Below are 23,827 nucleotides of genomic sequence, written 5' to 3' on the forward strand. Positions count from 1 at the left end.
ACCAATGTGTAAGACTTGCCACCAGGGGGCACACCTGTGGGAAACCTAAGTGTCACCTGTGCACCCTGGGCAAGCAGGTATAAAAGGTAATCCACCATGCTGCTTCCTCACTCTGGAGTCTGAATAAAGAGACCAAGGTCAGAACAGTTTGAGCTTGCAATACAGTCTTGTGGAGTTATTCTGAACGTAACAAATTGGCGACGAGTAATGGATCACAAACTTTCACGTGGTAATGGCTGCCGTTGGTATTCTTGAGAGATTTGTTGAGGGTGATGATTGGGAAGCCTTCGTTGAGCGTCTCGACCAGTACTTCGTGGCCAACAAACCGGACAAGGCTGAGACGGCGGTCAAGCGCAGGGCGATTCTCCGCACTGTATGTGGGTCTTCGATATATGGCTTCCTCAAAGATCTGCAGGCACCGGACAAACCAATGGACAAGACTTACACAGAGCTGTGCACGCTGGCTCGGGAATACCTTAAGATGAAGGAGAGCATCTTAATGGTCAGGTATCACTTTTACTCGCACCATCGCTCTGAGGGGTGAGCTTTGTCGTCGACCTAAGACGCCTTGCGGGACAGTGCGAATTTGCAGGATCTTTGGGGGAAGAGTTGCGGGACTTTTTCGTGCTTGGAATCTGCCACAAGGTCTTTTGTCGCAAACTGCTGTCTGCCGAATGCCTAGATCTGAGCAAGGCCATCACGATAGCCCAGGCTTTCATATCCATGAGCAACAACACGAAACAGATATCTTCACAGAATCGAAGCTCACCGGCAAGTACTGTGCATAAAATAATGTTTTCAGCAGGCAGAACTGTACATGGCAGGGCCCACATGACCAGACCTAGGCCAGACCTAGACCTAGGGTGACTCAGAGACCGCCTTGGGGTGTGAATGCGTATCCATTAACACCATGTTTGCGCTGCGGTGGCAGACATAGAGCCCATCAATGTCGATTCAAGCACTATGTGAGCTTGAAGGGCTGTGGAACAATGGGGCAATCCAGCGGATGTGCAAACGACCTGTGACTCACCACGTGGGAGAATCAGGAGAGGACAACCAATCCAGCGAGGATCACGCTGAACGAGCAGGAGAGGCAACTCAACCTCAGGATGAAGAGGAAGTATATGGAACACACATCTTCAGCACCAAAAGCCCTCCGATAATGTTAAAAGTTAAACTCAATGGCACTCCAGTTGCCATACAATTGGACACGTGGGTGAGTCAATCAATAATGAGCCATAAGGCATTCGAGAGGCTGTGGGGTGACAGAGTATAATGACCCAAGCTGATCCTGATTCAGGCAAAACTGCACACCTACACCAAGGAACTGATATCAGTTATTGGTAGTGTGGACATAAGAGTGGTGCACGATTTACCATTGTTTCAGGTGATGGGCCAACGCTGCTTGGTAGGAGGTGGATGGGGAAGATTCAATGGAACTGGGAAGACCTCCGTGTACCTTCTTCGGCGAACGACGCCTCCCTTGCTCAAAGGCTGAGCAAGTCCCCACCTTCAGCTGAACCAGGCATCGAAATGCAGATCCAGTTGTAGATCCTCGAGGCACAGGCCACTCATCATTACCACGAGGAGGTAAAGATCAACCGAGCAGCGGTACAGGCATGGTACCCACCACCCAAAGCCGACGACCTCTTTGCGATGATGGAAGAGGCTCCAGGTCGACCAAGCAGAGTGGGACTCCAGCCGAAACAATCCGAATGTGCCTTCCCGATGCCAGAGGCAAAATCCCTGGGGAGGAAGATCGTGGTAGTTGGCATCACAGACACGGACAAGAGTGCATCCAGACCACGGAAAGAAAGAGCATCCAGACCACGGGACGCAAGTGCGTCCAGACCACAGGACGGGAGAGCGTCCAGACCACAGGATGTCGCCGCAACGAAACAGAGGCATGTGTTGCCCAACAAGGAAGACGACTGGGCTTGGGGCAAAGGCAAATGGGCGGCCGCTGAGAAGGCCAGGAACCCATTACATTCCAATAAGTTGTTTGCACTGTGTAATCCATGTGAGCGCTACGGCCAATGATGCATCCGGGGTACCTTACAACAAGCCAAAGTAACGGGCGAACACCAACCGGTCGTTTATATATATCTAACAAAGTATTTGTAGCAAGTGATGTGTTATCACACAGGGTCGGGCGTGTTGTGCAGCAAGCCAAAGTAGCGGGTGAACCCTAACCAGTTGTATATGTATCTAACAAAGTATTTGTAGCAAGTGATGTGTTATCACACGGGGTCGGGCGTGTTGTGCAGCAAGCTAAAGTAGCAGGCGAGCCCCAACCGGTTGTACATGTACCCAATAAGTTAACCAAGGCAGTAGCCTGTGTTCACGGGGCAAAAGAGACATACCAAAGAGTGTCCCAATATTTGCTCGAGTCAGACAAGCTGCCAATCTCACAGTTTTGGGAGAGCAGAGGCACCATTAGCAATGCTTTGTTTCGAATATGTCTAACACTGTCTGAGCACTGTAACATGATCCGCCACGGACCAGGCACTGAGAACGGCGTTAATGCCCTCAGTGGAAACGGCGCAGCTCGCAGACCTGCTCGTTGTTATGGAAGTGCTAGAAAGCGAGGGTCAACCGTAATGGCCCCCCAGTTTAGGACCTGGACCAGCCAGGATCCCATGTTACTGCCTGCTATTGGCGGATGTTGCAGCTTATCCGTACAAAGATGAAATGCTCATCCCATCAGATTGCACCTTATGGGGCAACCCTGCAATGTTGCAAAGAAAGGCAGGGAGGCTACACACAGTCAGCGGTCCTGGGCCTCCATACCATGGCCCAGGATCTCCGGGGACCACGCGGCCTCTCGCCACTACTGAAAGTCTCAAGGTCATATCAGCCATCCTTGGCTTTTCAGACCTTAGGGTCAGCGACAATAGTCCGGAGCGGGCAGTCCAAATCGTAAAGCCAAGCACCATGGTAGACTTCCTACAGACCCGGCTATCCCGGGTGCTACGCAGTCACCGGACAGAATCACTCAGAACCGAGCCTTCCGTATGCTATCAACAGAGAATGTACCGTGATCGCACGGCTCCTCCACGCGACATCAGAATAAATGATGTAGAGCATGTTCAGGACCCCAGATGGGCTGCTAACACTGTATCAGCCAAAGAGGGGAATGGAGTATTTGTAATGAAAATGGAGTGTTTGTTGTGAAACCATGTAATGTGCAAACGCAGAAAGCATTTGGACCAGACCAAACTGCGAACTACAGATAACCAGGAATCACTGTGAAAGGACCTGGCCCCCAGCGACCCACTAACACAATCGACCTCACTGTCAACAACGAGGATGAACCCACCATGCTCGACAGTCCGATCAGACCAGCTGCACGGCTGTGCAGCAATGATCCGATCAACTCACCCATGCCAGGACTTCAGCTCAGATGATCAACCTGGGAACGCAGAGCGTCTGATCGCCTCAACTTTCAAATAACTTGTACGTAAGACTTTGGGGGGGGAGTGGTGTTATGTATGTATGTAAACCTCACCAATATATAAGACTTGCCACCAGGGGGCACACCTGTGGGAGACCTAAGGGCCACCTGTGCACCCTGAGCAAGCAGCTATAAAAGGCAATCCACCATGTTCCTTCTCACTCTGGAGTCACATTAAAGAGACCAAGGTCACAACAGTTTGAGCTTGCAATACAGTCTTGTGGAGTTATTCTGAACGTAACAGAGACTATGGCCCATAGTTCTAGACTCTCCAGCCAGGTGAAACAGCCTTTCAGCATCTACTCTGTCAAGCTCTCTAAGAATTTTATATGTTTCAATGAGATCACTTTCATTCTTCTAAACTCCAGAGAGTACAGGCCCATTCTACTCATCTCTCCTCATAGGAATCTCATCCCAGGAATCAGTCTAGTGAGCCTTTGTTGCACTCCCTCCAAGGCAAGTATATCCTTCCTTAGGCAAGGAGAACAAAACTGTACGCAGTACTCAAGGTGTGGTCTTACCAAACCCGATATAGTTGTAGCAAGACTTCCTTACTCTTATACTCCAACCCCCCTGCAATAAAGGCTAACATACCAGTTGCCTTCCTAATTTCTTTCTGTATGTGCATGTTAACTTTCTGTGATTTGTGTTCAAGGACATGCAACTCTCTCTGAATCCCAACATGTACTAGACTCTCTCCTTTTAAAAAATATTCTATTTTTCCATTCTTCCTACCAAAGTAAATAATTTCACACTTCCCCACATTATACTCCATCTGCCACCTTCTTGCCCAATCACTTAATCATTCTATATCCATTTTGCAGCCTCTTTATTTCCTCCTCACAGCCTACTTTCCCATTTAGCTTTGCATCATCAACAAACCTGGATATATTACTCTCAGTCCCCTCATCTAAGTCACTGATATAGATTGTAAATAGCTAAAGCCCAAGCACTGATCCTTGCAGCACTCCACTAGTTACACTCTGCCATCCTGAAAATAGCCTGTGCTACTCTCTGAACCTCGGTGCTTTCTTTGCCTTTTTTATGGCCTCATTATTGAGCGGCGTTACTTTTAATGATTTGTGAATCTATGGGCTAGACTTTCGGCATGTATTCCCCATTTAGTGCCCATTTAGCACCCATATAGGCGTTGAGATTCGTTTTATCGCACATATTTGATGATGAATGGAAACTAGCGCCCGATTATCGGCCATTTATCACCGGCGCAACTTTCGACATACAGGAATGAGCTGAATCACCCGGCCTATTTTTTAAAATAAAATCTGACATCATCACTCGTGCAAGGCCCAGAATAGTATTTATAATGGAAACTAGCGCCCAAATATCACCCAGATTATTGCCGAGCGCTACTTTTGAAATTTTGCTCGTATTGCGCCCAAATTATCACTCGCCCAAAAAGACGCTCAAGAAAAGCTGCACTCACCTGACCTTAACCCGGCAGTATGGACGCCATTTTGTAAATTGGAGGAAGTTTAATAAAAGGCTGCTTGAAGTGGATGGGAACATTGAAGTAAAATGTGAGTGATTTTAAGGGCGTTTTAGAACCTTGCCAATCATCTAATCACATTGTGGTCAATTTCGAGTTTATATTGTATTTGTTGAGGACAAGTTAAGAATATTTGAAGACAGATTAGGGCAATAATAGTGATAGGGCCTGTAATTTCTCAACCAGTATTGATGACCACTCACATGCTGCAGAATAGAAATGGGAGAAGGTTCACTGAAGAGCATTCCCAATTAAAGAGGTAGCAGATTGCTGAGGAGAAGGAGACCTTGCACCCAATACATTCACATGTTATCATACCTGTCCGATAACACATGCGCTAGAAGACTGCGCTTCCGAAAGGAGGTCATCAGTGAGATATGCCAGCTAATTAAGGGAGATCTGCAGCCTACCAGCACCATCAGGACCACACTGCCCATTGAGGTTAAGGTTACTGCGGCACTTTCATTCTATGCATTGGTCTCCTTTCAGGCATTAGCTGGCGACATTTGCTGCATCTCTCAGCACGCCACACATTGTTGCATTTGACAGGTGACTGAAGCCCTTTAGGCACGCAGGATGGACTTTATAAACTTCCCTATGACCAGGGAGGCACAGAGTTAGAGGGCTTTGGGGTTTTCGAGAATAGCAAACTTCCCCAAGATCCAGGGTGCAATAGACTGTATGCACATCGCCCTGCGAGCAACTTTATAGGATGCAGAGGTGTTTCGGAACTGAGAGGGATTCCATTCCCTGAATGTGCAGCTCGTTGTCGACCACAAACAAATAATCATGGCAGTAAATGCAAATTTTCCAGGGAGCATCCATGATGCGCACATCTTGCGTGAGAGCACTGTCTCTGACCTGTTTAAGAGTCAGCCACAAGGTCACAGTTGGATGCTAGGGGATAAAGGATATGGCCTTGCCAGCTGGCTCCTAATTGATCTTTATGCTGCTTCCATGGCCAACCATCCACCAAAACCAAAAACTAACAGCTCCATAGAAACATAGAAACATAGAAAATAGGTGCAGGAGTAGGCCATTCGGCCCTTCTAGCCTGCACTGCCATTCAATGAGTTCATGGCTGAACATGCAACTTCAGTACCCCCTTGTAAGAAAGGACATCAGCATTAGTTCTGATTCGAAGAAGAGGAGAATCAGAGCCACTTTGACTGGCAACCACTGAAGTTGCAACTAATTAGATTCAGATGTGTTTGACAAAAAGCTGAGAAGTGCCTGAGTGTTACCAAAGTTAGGTGAGTAAACGAGATAGCGGATCAGTTGTATTAGCTGAGGAAGAAATATATTTAGTCAGAAGAAGTCAAGGTCAACTGATTCACAGGAACTAAGGTGAACAGAGGTAATATCAGAATGAAATCAAGCACATGCACTTCACTTGGATCGGAAGTTGGAATTAGAAGCATAGTTAGGAACACTGTAAGAATGAGTCAGGGACAGATAAGTACAGTGATAAGTAGTAGGTGAGCCCAAGGTGACTAGAGAGATAAAAAAATAGCATTAAAATAGGAGATCCCAGTAATGTTGCTGGAAGTGTAGAGTAAAGCGAAAAGAAAAGGCTACAGATTACAGGCTGCAGCAGGTTGTTAATCTTTAGACTGTTCCTATGTATTTTCCATGATGTCAAAGGGGAGAAAGAAAGCTGGGATAAAGAGTTGTCAATGCTGTAGACACTGCGAAATCCCATACAGCATGGTGGGCAGCATATCATTGAGATGAGTCATACTGGAGAGGGATAATGTAATAGAGGGGCAAAGACAGAGTCTATGGCCGGAATTTTGTTCGGGGAGGTGGGCTGGGGCCAGCTTAAGAGGCTGGGTGGCTGCAGATAATTAGGCCTCAGTTGCAAGGAGTTGGTCCGGTGAAGGAACAGCAGGACGGGAGGTGGGATTGATGGGCGGGTGCGGGGGGGGGGGGGGGGGGGGCGAAGCCGATGATCGGGAGGGGAGAGAACAATCGGGAGGGGAAGAGAGCAATTGGGAGGGGGGGGGTCGCAGGATTGCCAGGGGATCATTAGGCGATGAGGGGTGGTTGGGGATCGGCAGGCGAGTGGAATTGCGGGCGATGGCAGCCAGAGATCAGGGGGCCCAGAGGATTGGCAGGGGGGCTGGCGGATCGTGGCCTGTCCCAGAAGTAAGGGGAGGGGGGGTTGGTGGGGGGAGGTCTGGAGGAGTGGGGAGGCCTAAGAATGTGATCGGAGGCTTTGTGGGGAGTCTTTGATCGCAGGGGATGGGGTATGGTAGGGACCCTGGATCCAGGTGGTAGATATAAACCCACTTAACTCCTGGGTCCAGCAGCCACCACCTTGCTTTAACTGCCGGGTTTCACGAATTGTGTGAAACCCATCAACAGGCAGTTAAATTCAAAATGGAGGAGAAAATAGCCTCATTACAATATTTAAATTGAGGTAACGCCCCCTGGGAGCGGTAGGGTCACCCACCTCCGTCCCGCCTCTGGAAAAAACTGGAAGTGGGCGGGTTGGAGGCGGGATCAGGTCAGGATTCATATTTTTAACAATTTAACTGCCCCCATGCTCCAAACCCACCCATTTTTCCATAGGAAAATTCCAGCCTATTTATTTAGAATTAAGGAATCGAAGAGCTATTACACCACTGAGTGTATACTGTAGGCCATCAAATAGTGGGGAGGAGATAGAGGAGCAAATTTGCAGGCAAATTACAGATAGGTGCAAGAACTACAGAGTAGTGAGAATGGGGGACTTCAATTATCCTAATATAGCCTGGAATAGTAAGAGTGCAAAGGGCAGAGGGGAGGAATTCCTGAAATGTGTATAGGAAAACTTTCTTGATCAGTGTATTTCCAGGCCAATGAGGAAGGTAGTAGTGCTGGATCTGGTACTGGGGAATGAAGTGGGGCCAGTGGAGCATGTTTCAGTGGGAGAACATTTGGGGAACAGTGATCATAATATCATCAGCTTTAGAAGAGTTATGGAAAAGGACAAGGAACAATCAAGTGTAAAATTACTTTACTAGAGGAAGGCTAACTTCAGTGAGTTGAAAAGGGATCTGCCCCAGCTGGATTGGAATCAAACATTGGTAGGCAAAACAGTAATGGAACAATGGCAGGCCTTCAAAGAGGAGATGGTTTGGGTACATGGTAGAAACATTCCTATGAGGGGGAAAGGAAGGATATCCCTGGATGACTAAAGATGTAGAGGTTAAACTGAGACAGAGAAAGGAGGCTTATGACAATGTAAGATGCATAATACATTTGAGAACCCAAGGTGAATATAGAAGTACAGAGAAGATCTAAAAAAGGAATAAGAGAGGCAAATACTGAGTATTAGAATAGATTACCAGCTAATATAAAAAGGAAACAAAAAATATTTTCTAAAATGTAAGTAATAAAAGGGTAAAAAGAAAGAAAGACTTGTGGAGTTATATAGCGCCTTTCATGACCACCGGATGTCTCAAAGCGCTTTACAGCCAATGAAGTATTTTTGGAATGTAGTCGCTGTTGTAATGTGGGAAATGCGGCAACCAATTTGCGCACAGCAAGCTCCCACAAACAGCAATGTGATAATAACCAGATAATGTCTTTTAATGATGTTGACTGAGGGCTAAATAACTCCCCTGTGCTTCTTTGAAACAGTGCCATGGGATCTTTTCCATCCATCTGAGAGAGCAGACAGGGTCACAGTTTAACATCTCTAATTTTCCCATCCCTAATTGCCCTTGAGTGGATAGTGGTGAGCTGCTTTCTTAAACCGCTGCAATCCTTGTGGTGAAGGAACTCCCACTGTGCTGTTAGGGAGGGAGTTCCAGGATTTTGACCCTGCGACGATGACGGAACGGTGATATATTTCCAAGTCAGGATGGTGTGTAACTTGGAGGGGAACTTGCAGGTGATGTTGCTCCCTTGTGCCTGCTGCCCTTGTCCTTCTAGGTTGTATAGGTCGTGGGTTTGGGAGGTGCTGCCGAAGAAACCTTGGTGAGTGCATCTTGGAGATGGTACACACTGCAGCCACGCTATGTCGGTGATGGAGGGAGTGAATGTTTAAGGTGGTGGATGGGCTGCCAATCAAGCGGGCTGCTTTGTCTTGAATGATGTCGAGCTTCTTGAGTGTTGTTGGAGCTGCACTCATCCAGGCAAGTGGAGAGTATTCCATCACAATCTGACCCTGTGCCTTGTAGATGGTAGAAAGGCTTTGGGGAGTTAGGAGGCTTTGACTAGTTGACAGCTGCAGAACTGGTATAAAAGCTACCATTTTACAACTGTTCACTTTCCAATCTCAGAAGCTGAAGCCTTCAGGCTTTTGAGCTGTATGCAGTTAGGAAGTGTTTGCAGTAAACTCTCCATCCACTGTCACCTCTTTGGAGCAATTTCTCTCACCAATGACAAATTGTTTCTGTCATCTCAACTTCACTTGCCATCTATTCCATCGGTAGTGGTGCCCTTGAAAAAAATCTCACCTTGGTCCTCAGAATCCCACCATGATCAGCCCCAACACCAACGTCACTAAAAACACCAGCATCACCAACAACAAAACCAACCTTCTCCGCAATCATCTGATGCTGCACAGGACCCAGGCACCAGCACTCGACCACATTGCTGCCCGGGACACCAGGGCCTCATCATGGACACATTTACTTCACTTGACACTGTACACCCTGGCTGCCACATGATGCACCAGGTTGCCACCAGCATCATAAAGCATCCCTGCAATGACCAAGCCATTCCTTTCACACTTATCACCATTGTGGGTGGTACCCTTATGTCTCACCATTCATTACAACTCACTAACCCACTTCCAAAGGTGCACACAAATCTGTCCAAGAACACAAAGTGTTCAAAATAAAGATTTCAGTGTTTGACAACACATTACCAGAAATTCTACATGAACATTAGCTAAAAGACCCAAGTGCCTACCCTTGTGCGTTGTTAGTTGCTATGATTGGACAAGGATGAGGGTGAGTGTGCGGTGTGGCTAGTGAGATTGGGGATGTGATAATATAAATAGGGAGAGAGGGATGGGTGGAGGTGCAAGGTAAGTTGGTGTGAGTAAGAATGTGCAACAGTAGGGTATGGAAGGCAGAGTGATGGGGATGTGGTGAGTGGCACAGCAGGATGAGGTTGAGTGTGGCTTTGCAGTAACTTTTTGTGATCTACTGAGATCATTGAAAGGTTTGTGCCACTGCAGCCTGGCCCTCCTGATGACATCCCTGCTTGTGCCCTCCTGTGCTATGTGCAACCAGGCTGCGTTGGTGTTCTAGGAAGTCTCTTCCGCCCATTGGAAGGGAAGAGAACCTCCCTGCTTGCTGTGATTCCCTCCATAAGCATCTGGATGGAGTCAAGGGAGAGCCTGGATGCGCCATGCACCTTTGTGCAGCGTCTCTCAGTGTTTGCAGCATCTCAATGTTGCAGAACACTGACAGCACAACTGTGAAAATGTATGTGGACATGGTCCCTTTAAGGAAATGGCAGGTGACGCATCATCAAATGACGTCATAAGACCCACTTCCTTTTAATTGGCCAGGAACCTCGCAGGGCGGGCTTAACAAGTCCCATCAATGGAAGATTCTTTTCACAGTGTGGGCTGGAGCCAGGAGCGGGGCATAACCTGCCACCAACCCTTGCCACACCGGGCCCACCAGGGTTAGCGAAATCGTGGCCTATGATTCTATGATTCCATATAACCTCTGAATCACTGTTAGCAATGCTATGGGATGATCTGATATCCAAAAGGCAAATTATAAAAGGCCACATGGTTTGAAGCCACCTTACTGTTAACTATACAACATTGTGATAGTAAGTAAGACCGAAAATTCCTTTTTCAGACTTCGGACCAAAGACAATTTTAGATAAGAGCATCATATTTATTTCAGATACTAAAATAATTTCTGCTTCTGTTCTTGAAGGTAGAGCGTGCAGGCAAGCAACAAGGAAAATTCAACCGTAGACCAACACCAAAACCCAGAGGAAGAGAAAAGGTAAAAAAAACTAAACCAGAGAGAGAAAATAATTCAAAAATCGGGGAATTTATATGATAAGAAATCTAGATACGACAGCAGAGAACAGAACTCAACATCTAAATAAAGCTAATTCCAAGGAAAAAATTGATTGACAAATTAATTACATGGAATTTTACAATACAGTAATGGACCATTCGGCCCAACAGGTCTGTGCCGATGTTTATGCTCCATATGAACCTTAATGCTTGCACCCAAATTGGTTGACCCCACACGATGACACAAGGCCGGTTCATTAAAGTTCCCCTAGGTGCGTCGTGCCTGAATGCCATGGAGGTTGAAATTGGTGTGCTCCCCAGCAACAACAGAAGGGCTGCTATGCCCCTGATCATGTCTTATTACTTTTCACAGCTTGAGGCCACTGGGCAATGGTGTGCTGTTTGCTGATTTGACCGTGAAGGTAAAAAAGGGACAATTTGTAAAAATAAGTTAAGCTTGACCGATTTTAGGGAGTGGCTCACTCCAGATCAAAATTTGTCTTCCAAATGGATGTTTCAAATAAGGCTAGTGGGGCTCAATTGCTTCAGTGACATTATTGAGGGGTCAGGGAGCTAATTTAAATATTCCACAAGCTTTAATGAGCCTTGTGCACAGTTTGTGGGGAGAGTATTTTATAGTCTCTTGAACACTCTTGAACAGTCTTAGATCAATTTAACTCTATTTATTTGGGAGATCTCAAACAGCCATGTGGAGCTTTAAGATGGCGTTCCTTCACAGACCCTCTCTCTCAATACAGCTCCCTATACCTCCTAGCTAGAGGGCGCTATACAGTATATCTATACCTCCTAGCTAGAGGGCGCAATACATTATCTCGTTACAGGGAGGATTGTCACCTGCTATGCATTGGTCTGTCATTATATTGATGCTGAGCGCATCAGGCACTCAATAATACAGAGCTTGCAGCATTCCGTTCTCTCAGATCCAACCCCAACATTGTCATTAAATCTGCTGACAAGGGTAGCACTGGTGTTGTTTGGCGAACCAACTTCTATCTTGCGGAGGCAAAACGCTAATTTCCTGACACCTCCTCCCAGCTCCCCCTGGACTATGGTCCAACTACCAAACATCAAGCCGTCGTTTCCAAGATATTCACTGACCTCATCTCCTCTAGAGATCTTCCCTCCACGGCCGTCAACATCATAGTTCCCCACACAGCCTGTTTCTACCTCCTTCCCAAGATCCACAAACAGGACTGCCCTGGTAGACCCATTTTTTCAGCATGTTCTTGCCTCATGGAATTGATTTCTTCCTATCTCAATTCTAGTTTTTCTCTCCTTATCCAGTTGCCCACCTACATCCGCGACTCTTCCAATGCCCTCCGCCACTTTAACAGTTTCCAGTTTCCTGACCCCAACCGTCTCCTTTTCACTATGGACGTCCAATTCCCCATCAGGATGACCTGAGGGCACTCCGCTTCTTCCTCGAGCAGAGGCCCAACCAATCCTCATCCTCCACCACCCTCCTCCGACTGGCTGAACTTGTTCTCACATTGAACAACTTCTCCTTTAACTCCACTCACTTCCTCCAAATTAAAGGTATTGCTATTGGAACCCGCATGCCTGCCTTTGCGTGGGATATGTTTGTTGCAGTCCTACTCAGGTCCCCTCCCGTACCACTTTTTTCAGTACATTGATGACTGTATTGGTGCCATTTTCTGCTCTCGCCCTAAACTAGAAAATTTCATTCACTTTGCATCCAATTTCCACTCTTCATTCACCTTCACATGGTCCATCTCTGACTCTATTTCTGGGGATAGGTTATTGACCAACATCCACTAAAAGCCCACTGACTCCCACAGCTACCTGGACTACACTTCCTCTAACCCCGCTTACTGAAAGGACTCTATTCTCATCTCCGTTGCATCTGTTCTGACGATGCCATCTTCCATACTACTGCTTCTAATATGTCTTCCTTTCTCCTCAACCATGGTTGACATGGCCCTTGACCATTTCTGTTCCATTTCCCATACTTCTGCTCTCACCCTTTCCCCTCTCTCCCAGAACCATGAGAGAGTTCCCCTTGTCCTCACCTTTCACCCCACCAGCCTCCACATTCAATGGATCATCCTCCGCCATTTCCGCCACCTCCAGCATGATACCACCACCAAATACATCTTTCACTCCCCTTTCAGCATTCCGAAGGGACCACTCCCTCCACAACACCCTGGTCCACTCCTCAATCACCCCCCAACATCCCCTCCCCTTCCCACGGCATCTTCCCATGCAAGTGCAAGAGATGCAACACCTTTTACCTCCTCCCTTCCCACTATCCAGGGCGCCGAACACTCCTTCCAGGTAAAATTGCGATTTACTTATACTTCTTTCAATTTAATATAGTGTATTCGCTGCTCATAATGCGGTCTCCCCTACATTGGGGAGACCAAATGCAGATTGGGTGATCGCTTTGAGGAACACCTCCATTTAGTCTGTAAGTGTGACCCCGAGCTTCCGGTCACCTGTCACTTTAATTCTCTACTCCCCTCCCACTCTGACCTCTCTGTCCTCGGCCTCTTATATTGTTCCAATGAAGCTCAACGTAAGCTCAAGGAACAGCACCTCAACCTTTAAATAGGCACTTTACAGCCTTCTGTACTCAACATCGAGTTCAATAGTTTCAGACCATAACCTCGGCCCCTATTTTTTTCAGATGGCAATTGTTGATTCTGCTATTCTTGGTGATCACGGGATGGGCACCGGCGGCCTTGGGTTGGATTTATTTGTGTTTGAGGGGGTGGGTCACTGGCTGGATTCGCTGCTGTGGTAAAGTGGGGGAGGGATGGTGAGGTTTGTGCCGCTTTCCCGAGCCGAGCCGAGCCGCCCACACACACCATCTGAGGGAACGGAGGCTCAGCCGCCATGTTGAGGAGATGGCGCCTCCTCCCCCTCGCCGGGCCGGGCCGGGCCCCGCCCTGACACTCTGGCAACAGGTCGCTGCAATCTGGGCCGCCTTTCAGGGCCCTGAGCTTCGCTTGTGGCTGCTTTACTTTCCTGGTTCATTTTAAATGTGAGTTTAAAAAAATAAGCCTTATAAAATATTGCTTGCTATATTTAACTTGGTGTAGTTCGCTTAATACAGCTGACAGTGGGTCTATCACAAAAAGCAAACCTTTTACATCCCACTCTCAATCCAGCACCTCTGAGTAACCCCACTTTAAATTCCTGGAATTCACTTAAAAAAAAATATACAAACCTATTTTTTCTCGTTACATTGGGCGGGATAGCTGTTTGTCGGCCGGCACGGACACGATGGGCCGAATGGCCTCCTTCTGTGCTGTAAATTTCTGTGATTGTTTTATTCCCATTTACACCTCTTCTAGACTCATCTTTTATTGATTTACTTGTCGCACTATCTTTCACTTTTATCATTTAATCATTCCTGCCTTCCACCCTATCACTGACCTTCCCTTTTGTTCTTTCCTCCCCTCCCCCTACCCCGCCCCATCCCCTGCCCTTCCCCTGCCCCTGCACTTTTTAAAACTCTGTTACATCTCCAACTTTTTCCAATTCTGACAAAAGATCATCGACCTGAAATGTTAACTCTGTTTCCCTCTCCACAGGTGCTGACTATTTCCAGCATTTTCTGTTTTTATTTCAGATTGCCAGCATTTGCAGTATTTTGCTTTTGCAATAATACAGAGAGCCTTAGGTCTTCATGCCTAATAATACAAAATACCTGGCGTTATGACATTACCCTCCTAGAGTCAATGGGTAATGACTATCTAAGATGATGGGAGGTTTAAACAGTACCTGTGGATCACCAACCAGATCTGACCTGCAATGTACCTGACACACATGAGCTTCATAATGCAACTGGGTGCCACAAGGAGAATTCACCTGAATGCACACAAAAATTTATACTTGCAAAATGAAAATTGAATAACAACATAGTGTAGCTTGAATAAATCAGCCTTCTCGCCTTACTCTCCATTGTTAATCTTCTGTCACATATCTTGCTTGACGACCTTCAATCCTGCTTGGGAAGCTTGTTTTGTGACAGCTACAGTATGTTGTTGTTCAATTGTAATGACTGAAACGAGACTAGTCTTATTCTTTCCAATATCACCCAATGCAAATCTGCATGGAGGTGGTAGTTTAACAATTGTTCTCTGGGTTTCCCCAGTTTTCCTCTCCCCAAAAGGAAATTGCAAAGCCCCCCCCACCCCCAACCAGCAGTTAGTAAACCCCTCTTTGCCACTGACAAAATCATTTGACGAGCGTCAAGAGATAAGAGTTGAAAGTGCTCTCTGACCTTACACACCACGATTTTTGATGAAGGAACTATTTTTATATGTGAGTTACTAAAATAGCCTTTATTTCTGTTCTTGAAGCTGGAATGTGAGGACAAGCATCGTGAAAATTTCAAGAAAAAATCAAAGACCAGACATAAGATAGACAAGGTAAAGAAACATAATGTTAGCCAGAGAGAGAGACCGTATGGTAACATTGGGATAAATCACGGTGCAAGGTGCAGATGACAAGACAGAATACATAGTACTCATACAGTACTATTATATTTTGAACAAATTATTTTCTAAACATTAACTTCCGAATCACATTGCTTTGTAATTTGGATCGCCAAATGTAGTTGTTTTTTTTTACCATAATATGGCCTCTTTTACACATTATCAATTAAAACAGCATATGCAATATCACACTCCAGATGCCATACATACATAAAACAATCCTTAAATGCCACAACCTTCTCGGTGGCACCATGACCCTGACAGAAGCATGCCAATCTGCAACGATCCCTGTTGCAGCAACAAATAGACTCTACCATAAAAACATGAAATTCTTGTAATTACATATTTCACCATAATGTGATCACATTTATTCACTGAATTGTCTTTTATGTCTTTTAATACCTTACTTAAAATTTTTATTTGGAGGCATATATCTCTCCAGATGTCGGTCTTGATATTTTTCCTCCAGAGTGATATCTCCGTTAGCTGAAGGCAGAACTTGCAGTCTGAGCACATGCAGTGTGCACAAGTTCCGAGGATCCATCAGTTACATTAAGTCAGCCCAACTGCACCAATCTACCTTTACAGAATATACCAGTGACTACTTTGCTGTTTTTCATAATTACTTGAAGCTAATAGATGAATTTTAAAAGCTTTATGCAAATAAGGTGTATATTGATTTTTTTGAAACAGAAATTGTGTCTATATGTGAGGGGAAGGAGACAAACAGACAGATATTGCACAAATGACATGCCTATTTGATCTTTTATTTACCTTTGAATTGTAGTACTCTATTTAATTTTTTCAGTAGAAAGTTACATTATGTCTTTCGGTATCACGTTATTTCAATTTGTGTATTTTTGAAAATGATTTGAATAGAAATTGGCCAAGTAATTAGAGCAGGTTTTCAACTAAACTTTTAAATAAAAGTTAATCATTTTTTATTTAAGAAAGCATGTCAAGCTGAGAGGGAGGCCACATACACCTATACACACACAGAGAAGGAGAGGAAGATATTTATTTTCTCAACTTAATTTGAGTTATTTGTTCTTTTCTGAAAATATAAAACAAATGAGTTGAATTTTGAAAGCATCCCACATGAAATGAAAGGCTCTGATGAGCATTACCTGTACTTTGTTAAAGAGAATGTAAATATTTTAATTAGTGGTAGCTGTGAGACAAAGCGAGAAATAGGAAGACAAGCAGACTTGGAGACAGCCACATACTGAAAACAATTACAATACATTTAATTCAATAGGGCAGAGTTTCTGCTTTGGGGGCAATAGGTGATCCAGGCAGAAATTGTTCTCAAAATTATGCTAGTTTTGAGAAGTGTTTTTATCCCTTAAGTTTCAACTCAAACTCATTTGTATACTGAACACAAAATCTGCCATGAATCAGCACCATCAGGCAATGTTTCAGAATGTAATTTAAAAAAATATTCCTTGATATATTTAAGAGTAGTAACTTGGTGCAGTTTAATTAATACTGTTGAAAATGGGTTTATCACAAAAATTAATATTTTAAGTATTTTAGTTTCTGGTTCACTGCCTGTGAGTAACCCGACTTTAAATAACTGAAAATGAGGCCAGGCCAGTTTGTGGGCAGGGCCGACTTCAAGGATGATGTTCTTAAACCAGCGCAAGAGATCACATGAGAGGAAATATGAGTTGCGTTGGATGTAATTTGCACTTAGAATACTGTGCTCCTTTGCGCTGGTTTGGCCAATTTTGGGCGGATTGCGCTGATAAAGACAATGCAACCTAGCAGAAATTCCAGGCCAATGTTTTCAGAGATCTCTTAGAAATTTACCAACCAGTAGTCAGACCAGATACCCCAATCTGTTGTTATTAAGTCTATGTCCTCACCCATTGCTGGCTACACCCTCCCTCCCACACTTCTGTCAAACCATGGAAATCTGACTTATTCAGTCCCAGTAAATCAGTGGACCTGACGTCACACCCTACCAGCATAAAACCTCCATTTACAACTCACGAAAAGGAATGCCACAGGAGATTGGCTCATATATATATTAAAATATCTTGCATCTCTCACACTCAAACCTGAAACTTACAATTGGCCTCTGGTTGATCCATTGATAAGTTGATAATTTAGCTTTGACTTATCTATTTGGAGCAGTGACCTTAAAAACACAGGCCAGGTTAATACCCAGCCTTACAGTCATGGTGCCAAACTAGATTAACCATGTACAACATCGTGCAACATCCACAAATATCTAATAGAAACATAGAAACATAAAAAATAGGTGCAGGAGTAGGCCATTCAGCCCTTCGAGCCGGCACCGCCATTCAATATGATCATGGCTGATTATTCCCTCAGTACCCCTTTCCTGCTTTCTCTCCATACCCCTTGATCCCCTTAGCCATAAGGGCGATATCTAACTCCTTCTTGAATATATCCAATGAATGAACTGGCATCAACAACTCTCTGCGGCAGGGAATTCCACAGGTTAACAACTCTCTGAGTGAAGAAGTTTCTCCTCATCTCAGTCCTAAATGGCCTACCCTTTATCCTAAGACTATGTCCCCTGGTTCTGGACTTCCCCAACATCAGGAACATTCTTCCAGCATCTAACCTGTCCAGTCCCGTCAGAATCTTATACGTTTCTATGAGATCCCCTCTCATCCTTCTAAACTCCAGTGAATAAAGGCCCAGTTGATCCAGTCTCTTCTCATATGACAGTCCAGCCATCCCTAGAATTAGTCTGGTGAACCTTCGCTGCAACTCCCTCAATAGCAAGAATGTCCTTCCTCAGATTAGGAGACCAAAACTGAACACAATATTCCGGGTGAGGCCTCACTAAGGCCCTGTACAACTGCAGTAAGACCTCCCTGCTCCTATACTCAAATCCCCTAGCTATGAAGTCCAACATACCATTTGCCTTCTTCACTGCCTGTTGTACCTGCATGCCAACCTTCAATGACTGATGAACCATGATACCCAGGTCTCGTTGGATCTCCCCTTTTCCTAATCTGCCCCCATTCAGATAATATTCTGCCTTTGTGTTTTTGCCCCCAAAATGGATAACCTCACATTTATTCACATTATATTGCATCTGCCATGCATTTGCCCACTCACCTAACCTGTCCAAGTCATCCTGCAACCTCTTAGCGTCCCCCTTACAGCTCACACCGCCACCCAGTTTAGTGTCATCTGCAAACTTGGAGATATTACACTCAATTCCTTCATCCAAATTGTTAATGTATATTGTAAAGAGCTGGGGTCCCAGCACTGAGACCTGTGGCACTCCACTAGTCACTGCCTGCCATTCTGAAAAGGACCCGTTTATCCTGACTCTCTGCTTCCTGTCTGCCAACCAGTTCTCTATCCACATCAATACATTACTTCCAATACCATGCGCTTTGACTTTGCACACCAATCTCTTGTGCGGGACCTTGTCAAAAGCCTTTTGAAAGTCCAAATACGTCACATCCACTGGTTCTCCCTTGTCCACTCTGCAAGTTACATCCTCAAAAAAATCCAGAAGATTCGTCAAGCATGATTTCCCTGTCATAAATCTATGCTGACTTGGACCGATCCTGTCTCTGCTTTCCAACTGCACTGCTATTTGATCCTTAATGATTGATTCCAACATTTTCCCCACTACTGATGTCAGGCTAACCAGTCTATAATTACCTGTTTTCTCTCTCCTTCCTTTTTTAAAAAGTGGTGTTACATTAGCTACCCTCCAGTCCATAGGAACTGATCCAGAGTCGATAGACTGTTGGAAAATGATCACCAATACATCCACTATTTCTAGGGCCACTTCCTTAAGTACTCTGGGATGCAGACTATCAGGCCCCGGGGATTTATCAGCCTTCAATCCCATCAATTTCCCTAACACAATTTCCCGCCTAATAAGGATATCCTTCAGTTCCTCATTCTCACGAGACCCACTATCCCCTAGTACATTCGAAAGGTTATTTGTGTCTTCCTTCATGAAGACAGAATCGAAGTATTTGTTCACTTGGTCTGCCATTTCTTTGTTCCCCATTATAAATTCACCTGAATCCAATTGCAAGGGAGCTACATTTGTCTTCACTAATCTCTTTCTCTTCACATATTTATAGAAGCTTTTGCAGTCAGTTTTTATGTTCCCTGCAAGCTTCCTCTCGTACTCTATTTTCCCCCTCTTAATTAAACCCTTAGTCCTCCTCTGTTGAATTCTAAATTTCTCCCAGTCCTCAGGTTTGTTACTTTTTCTAGCCAATTTATATACTTGGTTTTAACACTATCCTTAATTTCTCTTGTTAGCCACGGTTGAGCCAACTTCCCCGTTTTATTTTTACTCTAGACAGGGATGTACAATTACTGAAGTTCATCCATGTGATCTTTAAATGTTTGCCATTGCTTATCCACCGTCAACCCTTTAAGTATCATTTGCCAGTCTATTCTAGCCAATTCACACCTCATACCGTCAAAGTTACCTTTCCTTAAGTTCAGGACCCTAGTTTCCAAATTAACTGTGTCACTCTCCATCTTAATAAAGAATTCTATCATATTATGTTCACTCTTCCCCGAGGGACCTCGCACAATAAGATTACTAATTAGTCCCTTCTCATTACATATCACCCAGTCTAGGATCGGCAACTCTCTAGTTGGTTCCTCGACATATTGGTCGACAAAACCATCCCTAATACACTCCAGGAAATCCTCCTCCACCGCATTGCTACCAGTTTGGTTAGCCCAATCAATATGTAGATTAAAGTCGCTCATGATTACTGCTGTACCTTTATTGCACACATCTTTTATTTCTTGTTTGATGCTGTCCCCAACCTCACTACTACTGTTTGGTGGTCTGTACACAACTCCCACTAGCGTTTTCTGCCCTTTGGTATTCCACAGCTCCACCCATATCGATTCCACATGATCCAGGCTAATGTCCCTCCTTACTATTGCATTAATTTCCTCTTTAACCAGCAACACCACCCTGCCTCCTTTTCCTCTCTGTCTATCCTTCCTAAATGTTGAATATCCCTGGATGTTGAGTTCCCAGCCTTGGTCACCCTGGAGCCATGTCTCCGTGATGCCAATTACATCATATCCATTAACTGCTGTCTGCGCAGATAATTCGTCCACCTTATTCTGAATACTCCTCGCATTGAGGCACAGAGCCTGCAGACTTGTCTTTTTAACACACTTTGCCCCTTTAGAATTTTGCTGTAATGCGGTCCTTTTTGTTTTTTGCCTTAGATTTCTCTGCCCTCCACTTTTACTATTCTCCTTTCTATATTTTGCTTCTGCCTCCATTTTATGTCCCTCTGTCTCTCTCCCTGCATAGGTTCCCATCCCCGTGCCATGTTAGTTTAACTCCTCCCCAACAGCACTAGCAAACACTCCCCCTAGGACATTGGTTCCGGTCCTGCCCAGGTGCAGACCATCTGGTTTGTACTGGTCCCACCTACCCCAGAACCGGTTCCAATGCCCCAGGAATATGAATCTCTCCCTTTTGCACCACGCCTCAAGCAACGTATTCATCTGAGCTATCCTGCGATTCCTACTCTGACTAGCACGTGGCACTGGTAGCAATCCTGAGATTACTACTTTTGAGGTCCTACTTTTTAATTTAGCTCCTATCTCCCTAAATTCGTCCCATAGAACCTCATCCGGTTTTTTACCTATATCGTTGGTACCAATGTGCACCATGACAACTGGCTGTACACCCTCCCTTTTCAGAATGTCCTGCACCTGCTCCGAGACATCCTTGACCCTTGCACCAGGGACGCAACATACCATCCTGGAGTCTCTGTTGCGACCGCAGAAATGTCTATCTATTCCCCTTACAATCGAATCCCTTATCACTATAGCTCTCTCACTCTTTTTGCTGCCCTCCTGTGCAGCAGAGGCACCCACGGTGCCAGGAACTTGGCTGCTGCTGCCCTCCCCTGATGAGTTATCCCCCTCAACAGTACCCAAAGTGGTGTATCTGTTTTGCAGGGGGATGACCACAGGGTCCCCTCTTCCTGTTGGTCACCCATTTACTATCTGGCTGTGTACCCTTTACCTGCGGTGAGACCAACTCGCTAAACGTGCTATTCACGTCATTCTCAGCATCGTGCATGCTCCAGAGTGAATCCACCCGCAGCTCCAGTGCCGCAATGCGGTCCGTCAGGAGCTGGAGGCGGATACACTTCCTGCACACGTAGTCGTCCAGGGACACCGGAAGCGTCGTTGACTTCCCACATAGTACAGGAGGAGAATAACACGTATCCGAGCTGTCCTGCCATGTCTTAACCCTTAGATTTACTTAAATTGGCAACAACAATGCTAAATGTCACTTACTGATATAGAAAAGACAAAGAAAAACTACTCACTAATCACCAGCCAATCACTTACCCCCTTGGCTGTGACGTCACCTTTCGATTTCTTTCTACTTCTTTTTGCCTCCCTACTGCAGCTGCACCAGCTGGCCTTTTGTAGGCTGCCTCGATCTCCCCGCTCCGCCTCCTCCTCGACGCTCGAACTCCTGAGCCTCCCGACTCCTGGGCCTTTTGTAGGCCGCCTCGATCTTCCCGCTCCGCCTCCTCCTCGACGCTCGAACTCCCGAGCCTCCCGACTCCTGGGCCTTTTGTAGGCCGCCTCGATCTTCCCGCTCTGCCTCCTTCTCGATGCTCGAACTCCCGAGCCTCCCGAGCTTCCCGACTCCTGGGCCTTTTGTAGGCCGCCTCGATCTTCCCGCTCTGCCTCCTCCTCGACGCTCGAACTCCCGAGTCTCCCGACTCCTGGGCCTTTTGTAGGCCACCTCGATCTCCCCGCTTTGCCTCCTCTGCGACGCTCGAACTCCCGAACCTCCCGACTCCTGGGCCTTTTGTAGGCTGCCTCGATCTCCCCGCTCCGCCTCCTCCTCGACGCTCGAACTCCCGAACCTCCCGACTCCTGGGCCTTTTGTAGGCCGCCTCGATCTTCCCGCTCTGCCTCCTTCTCGATGCTCGAACTCCCGAGTCTCCCGACTCCTGGACCTTTTGTAAGCCGCCTCGATCTTCCCGCTCCGCCTCCTCGACGCTCGAACTCCCGAGCCTCCCGAGCTTCCCGACTCCTGGGCCTTTTGTAGGCCGCCTCGATCTTCCCGCTCTGCCTCCTTCTCGACGCTCGAACTCCCGCGCCTCCCGACTCCTGGGCCTTTTGTAATATTCCAGTGAAAGGTCCTTAAAATTTTACTGCTCTTGTTTTAAAAATGTAAATATCACATAGAGCAGCAGCGTATAATCTCACTTTGTTTCCAAGGCAACTCCCATATTGGCCTTGTGGAATTGATTGTTACTGAAATCATGAGAGAGAAAACTGCTCTGTTCTGATTATAATTCTATTCTCAGGATAGCTCTTCTCAGTATATGGATATAAGTATACAGAACACTAACAAACTTTGCAGACAACACAAAATAAGAAAAATTTGCATTTATTAGTGCCTTTAACATAATTACACATCCCAAGGTGCTTCACATGAGAGCAATCAGATACATAAATTGACACCGAGACAAAGAAGGAAACAGGACAGGTGACCAAAGGCTTGGTCAAAGAGGTAGGTTTCAAGGAGCGTCTTAAAGGTGGAAAGAGAGGTAGAGAGGCAGAGATATTTAGGGAGGGAATTCTAGCGCTTACGGCCACCAATGGTGGGGTGAAGGAAGTCGGGGATGCACGAGGTATGAGTTAGAGGAACACAGTTTGGTTCTTTGTGAACAAAAGTAGGGAGTTTGGTTCTATCAGAAGAGGAATGTAACTTAAGTTCAAGAGGACATAGGCAGGTTAGTAATTGGGCAGGTGGAAACATAAAACATAGAAAATAGGTGCAGGAGGAGGCTATTCGGCCCTTCGAGCCTGCACCACCATTCAATATGATCATGGCTGATCATGCAACTTCAGTATCCCATTCTGCTTTCTCGCCATACCCCTTGATCCCTTTAGCCGTAAGGGCCACATCCAACTCCCTTTTGAATATATCTAACGATCTGGCCTAAACAACTTTCTGTGGTAGAGAATTTCACAAGTTCACAATTCTCTGAGTGAAGAGGTTTCTCCTCATCTTGGTCCTAAATGGCTCAGTCCTTAGACTGTGACCCCTGGTTCTGGACTTCACCAACATCGGGAACATTCTTCCTGCGTCTAACCTGTCCAATCTCATCAGAATTTTATATGTTTCTATGAGATCCCCTCTCATTCTTCTAAATTCCAGTGAATATAAGCCGAGTCAATCCAGTCTTTCTTCATATGTCAGTCCTGCCATCCCAGGAATCAGTCTGGTGAACCTTTGCTGCACTCCCTCAATAGCAAGAATGTTTCTCCTCAGATTAGGAAACCAAAACTGAACACAATATTCAAAATGTGGCCTCATCAAGGCCCTGTACAATTGCAGTAAGACCTCCCTGCTCCTATACTCAAAT

General features: G+C 45.7%; 1 protein-coding gene across 1 annotated transcript in view; it reads left to right on the forward strand.

The window, feature by feature from the left end:
• The first annotated feature begins 946 nt into the window (after window positions 1–946).
• The window catches only part of LOC139266214 (uncharacterized), a 200,672-nt gene continuing 177,791 nt past the window's right edge, over window positions 947–23,827 (forward strand). The window contains exons 1-3 of the mRNA XM_070884045.1: window positions 947–1,216; window positions 10,856–10,927; window positions 15,294–15,362. Coding sequence (XP_070740146.1) covers window positions 947–1,216; window positions 10,856–10,927; window positions 15,294–15,362 — 411 coding nt within the window. The remainder of the gene's footprint in view (window positions 1,217–10,855; window positions 10,928–15,293; window positions 15,363–23,827) is intronic.

Source organism: Pristiophorus japonicus, chromosome 6, assembly GCF_044704955.1.
Source record: "Pristiophorus japonicus isolate sPriJap1 chromosome 6, sPriJap1.hap1, whole genome shotgun sequence".
Classification (NCBI taxonomy): domain Eukaryota; kingdom Metazoa; phylum Chordata; class Chondrichthyes; family Pristiophoridae; genus Pristiophorus; species Pristiophorus japonicus.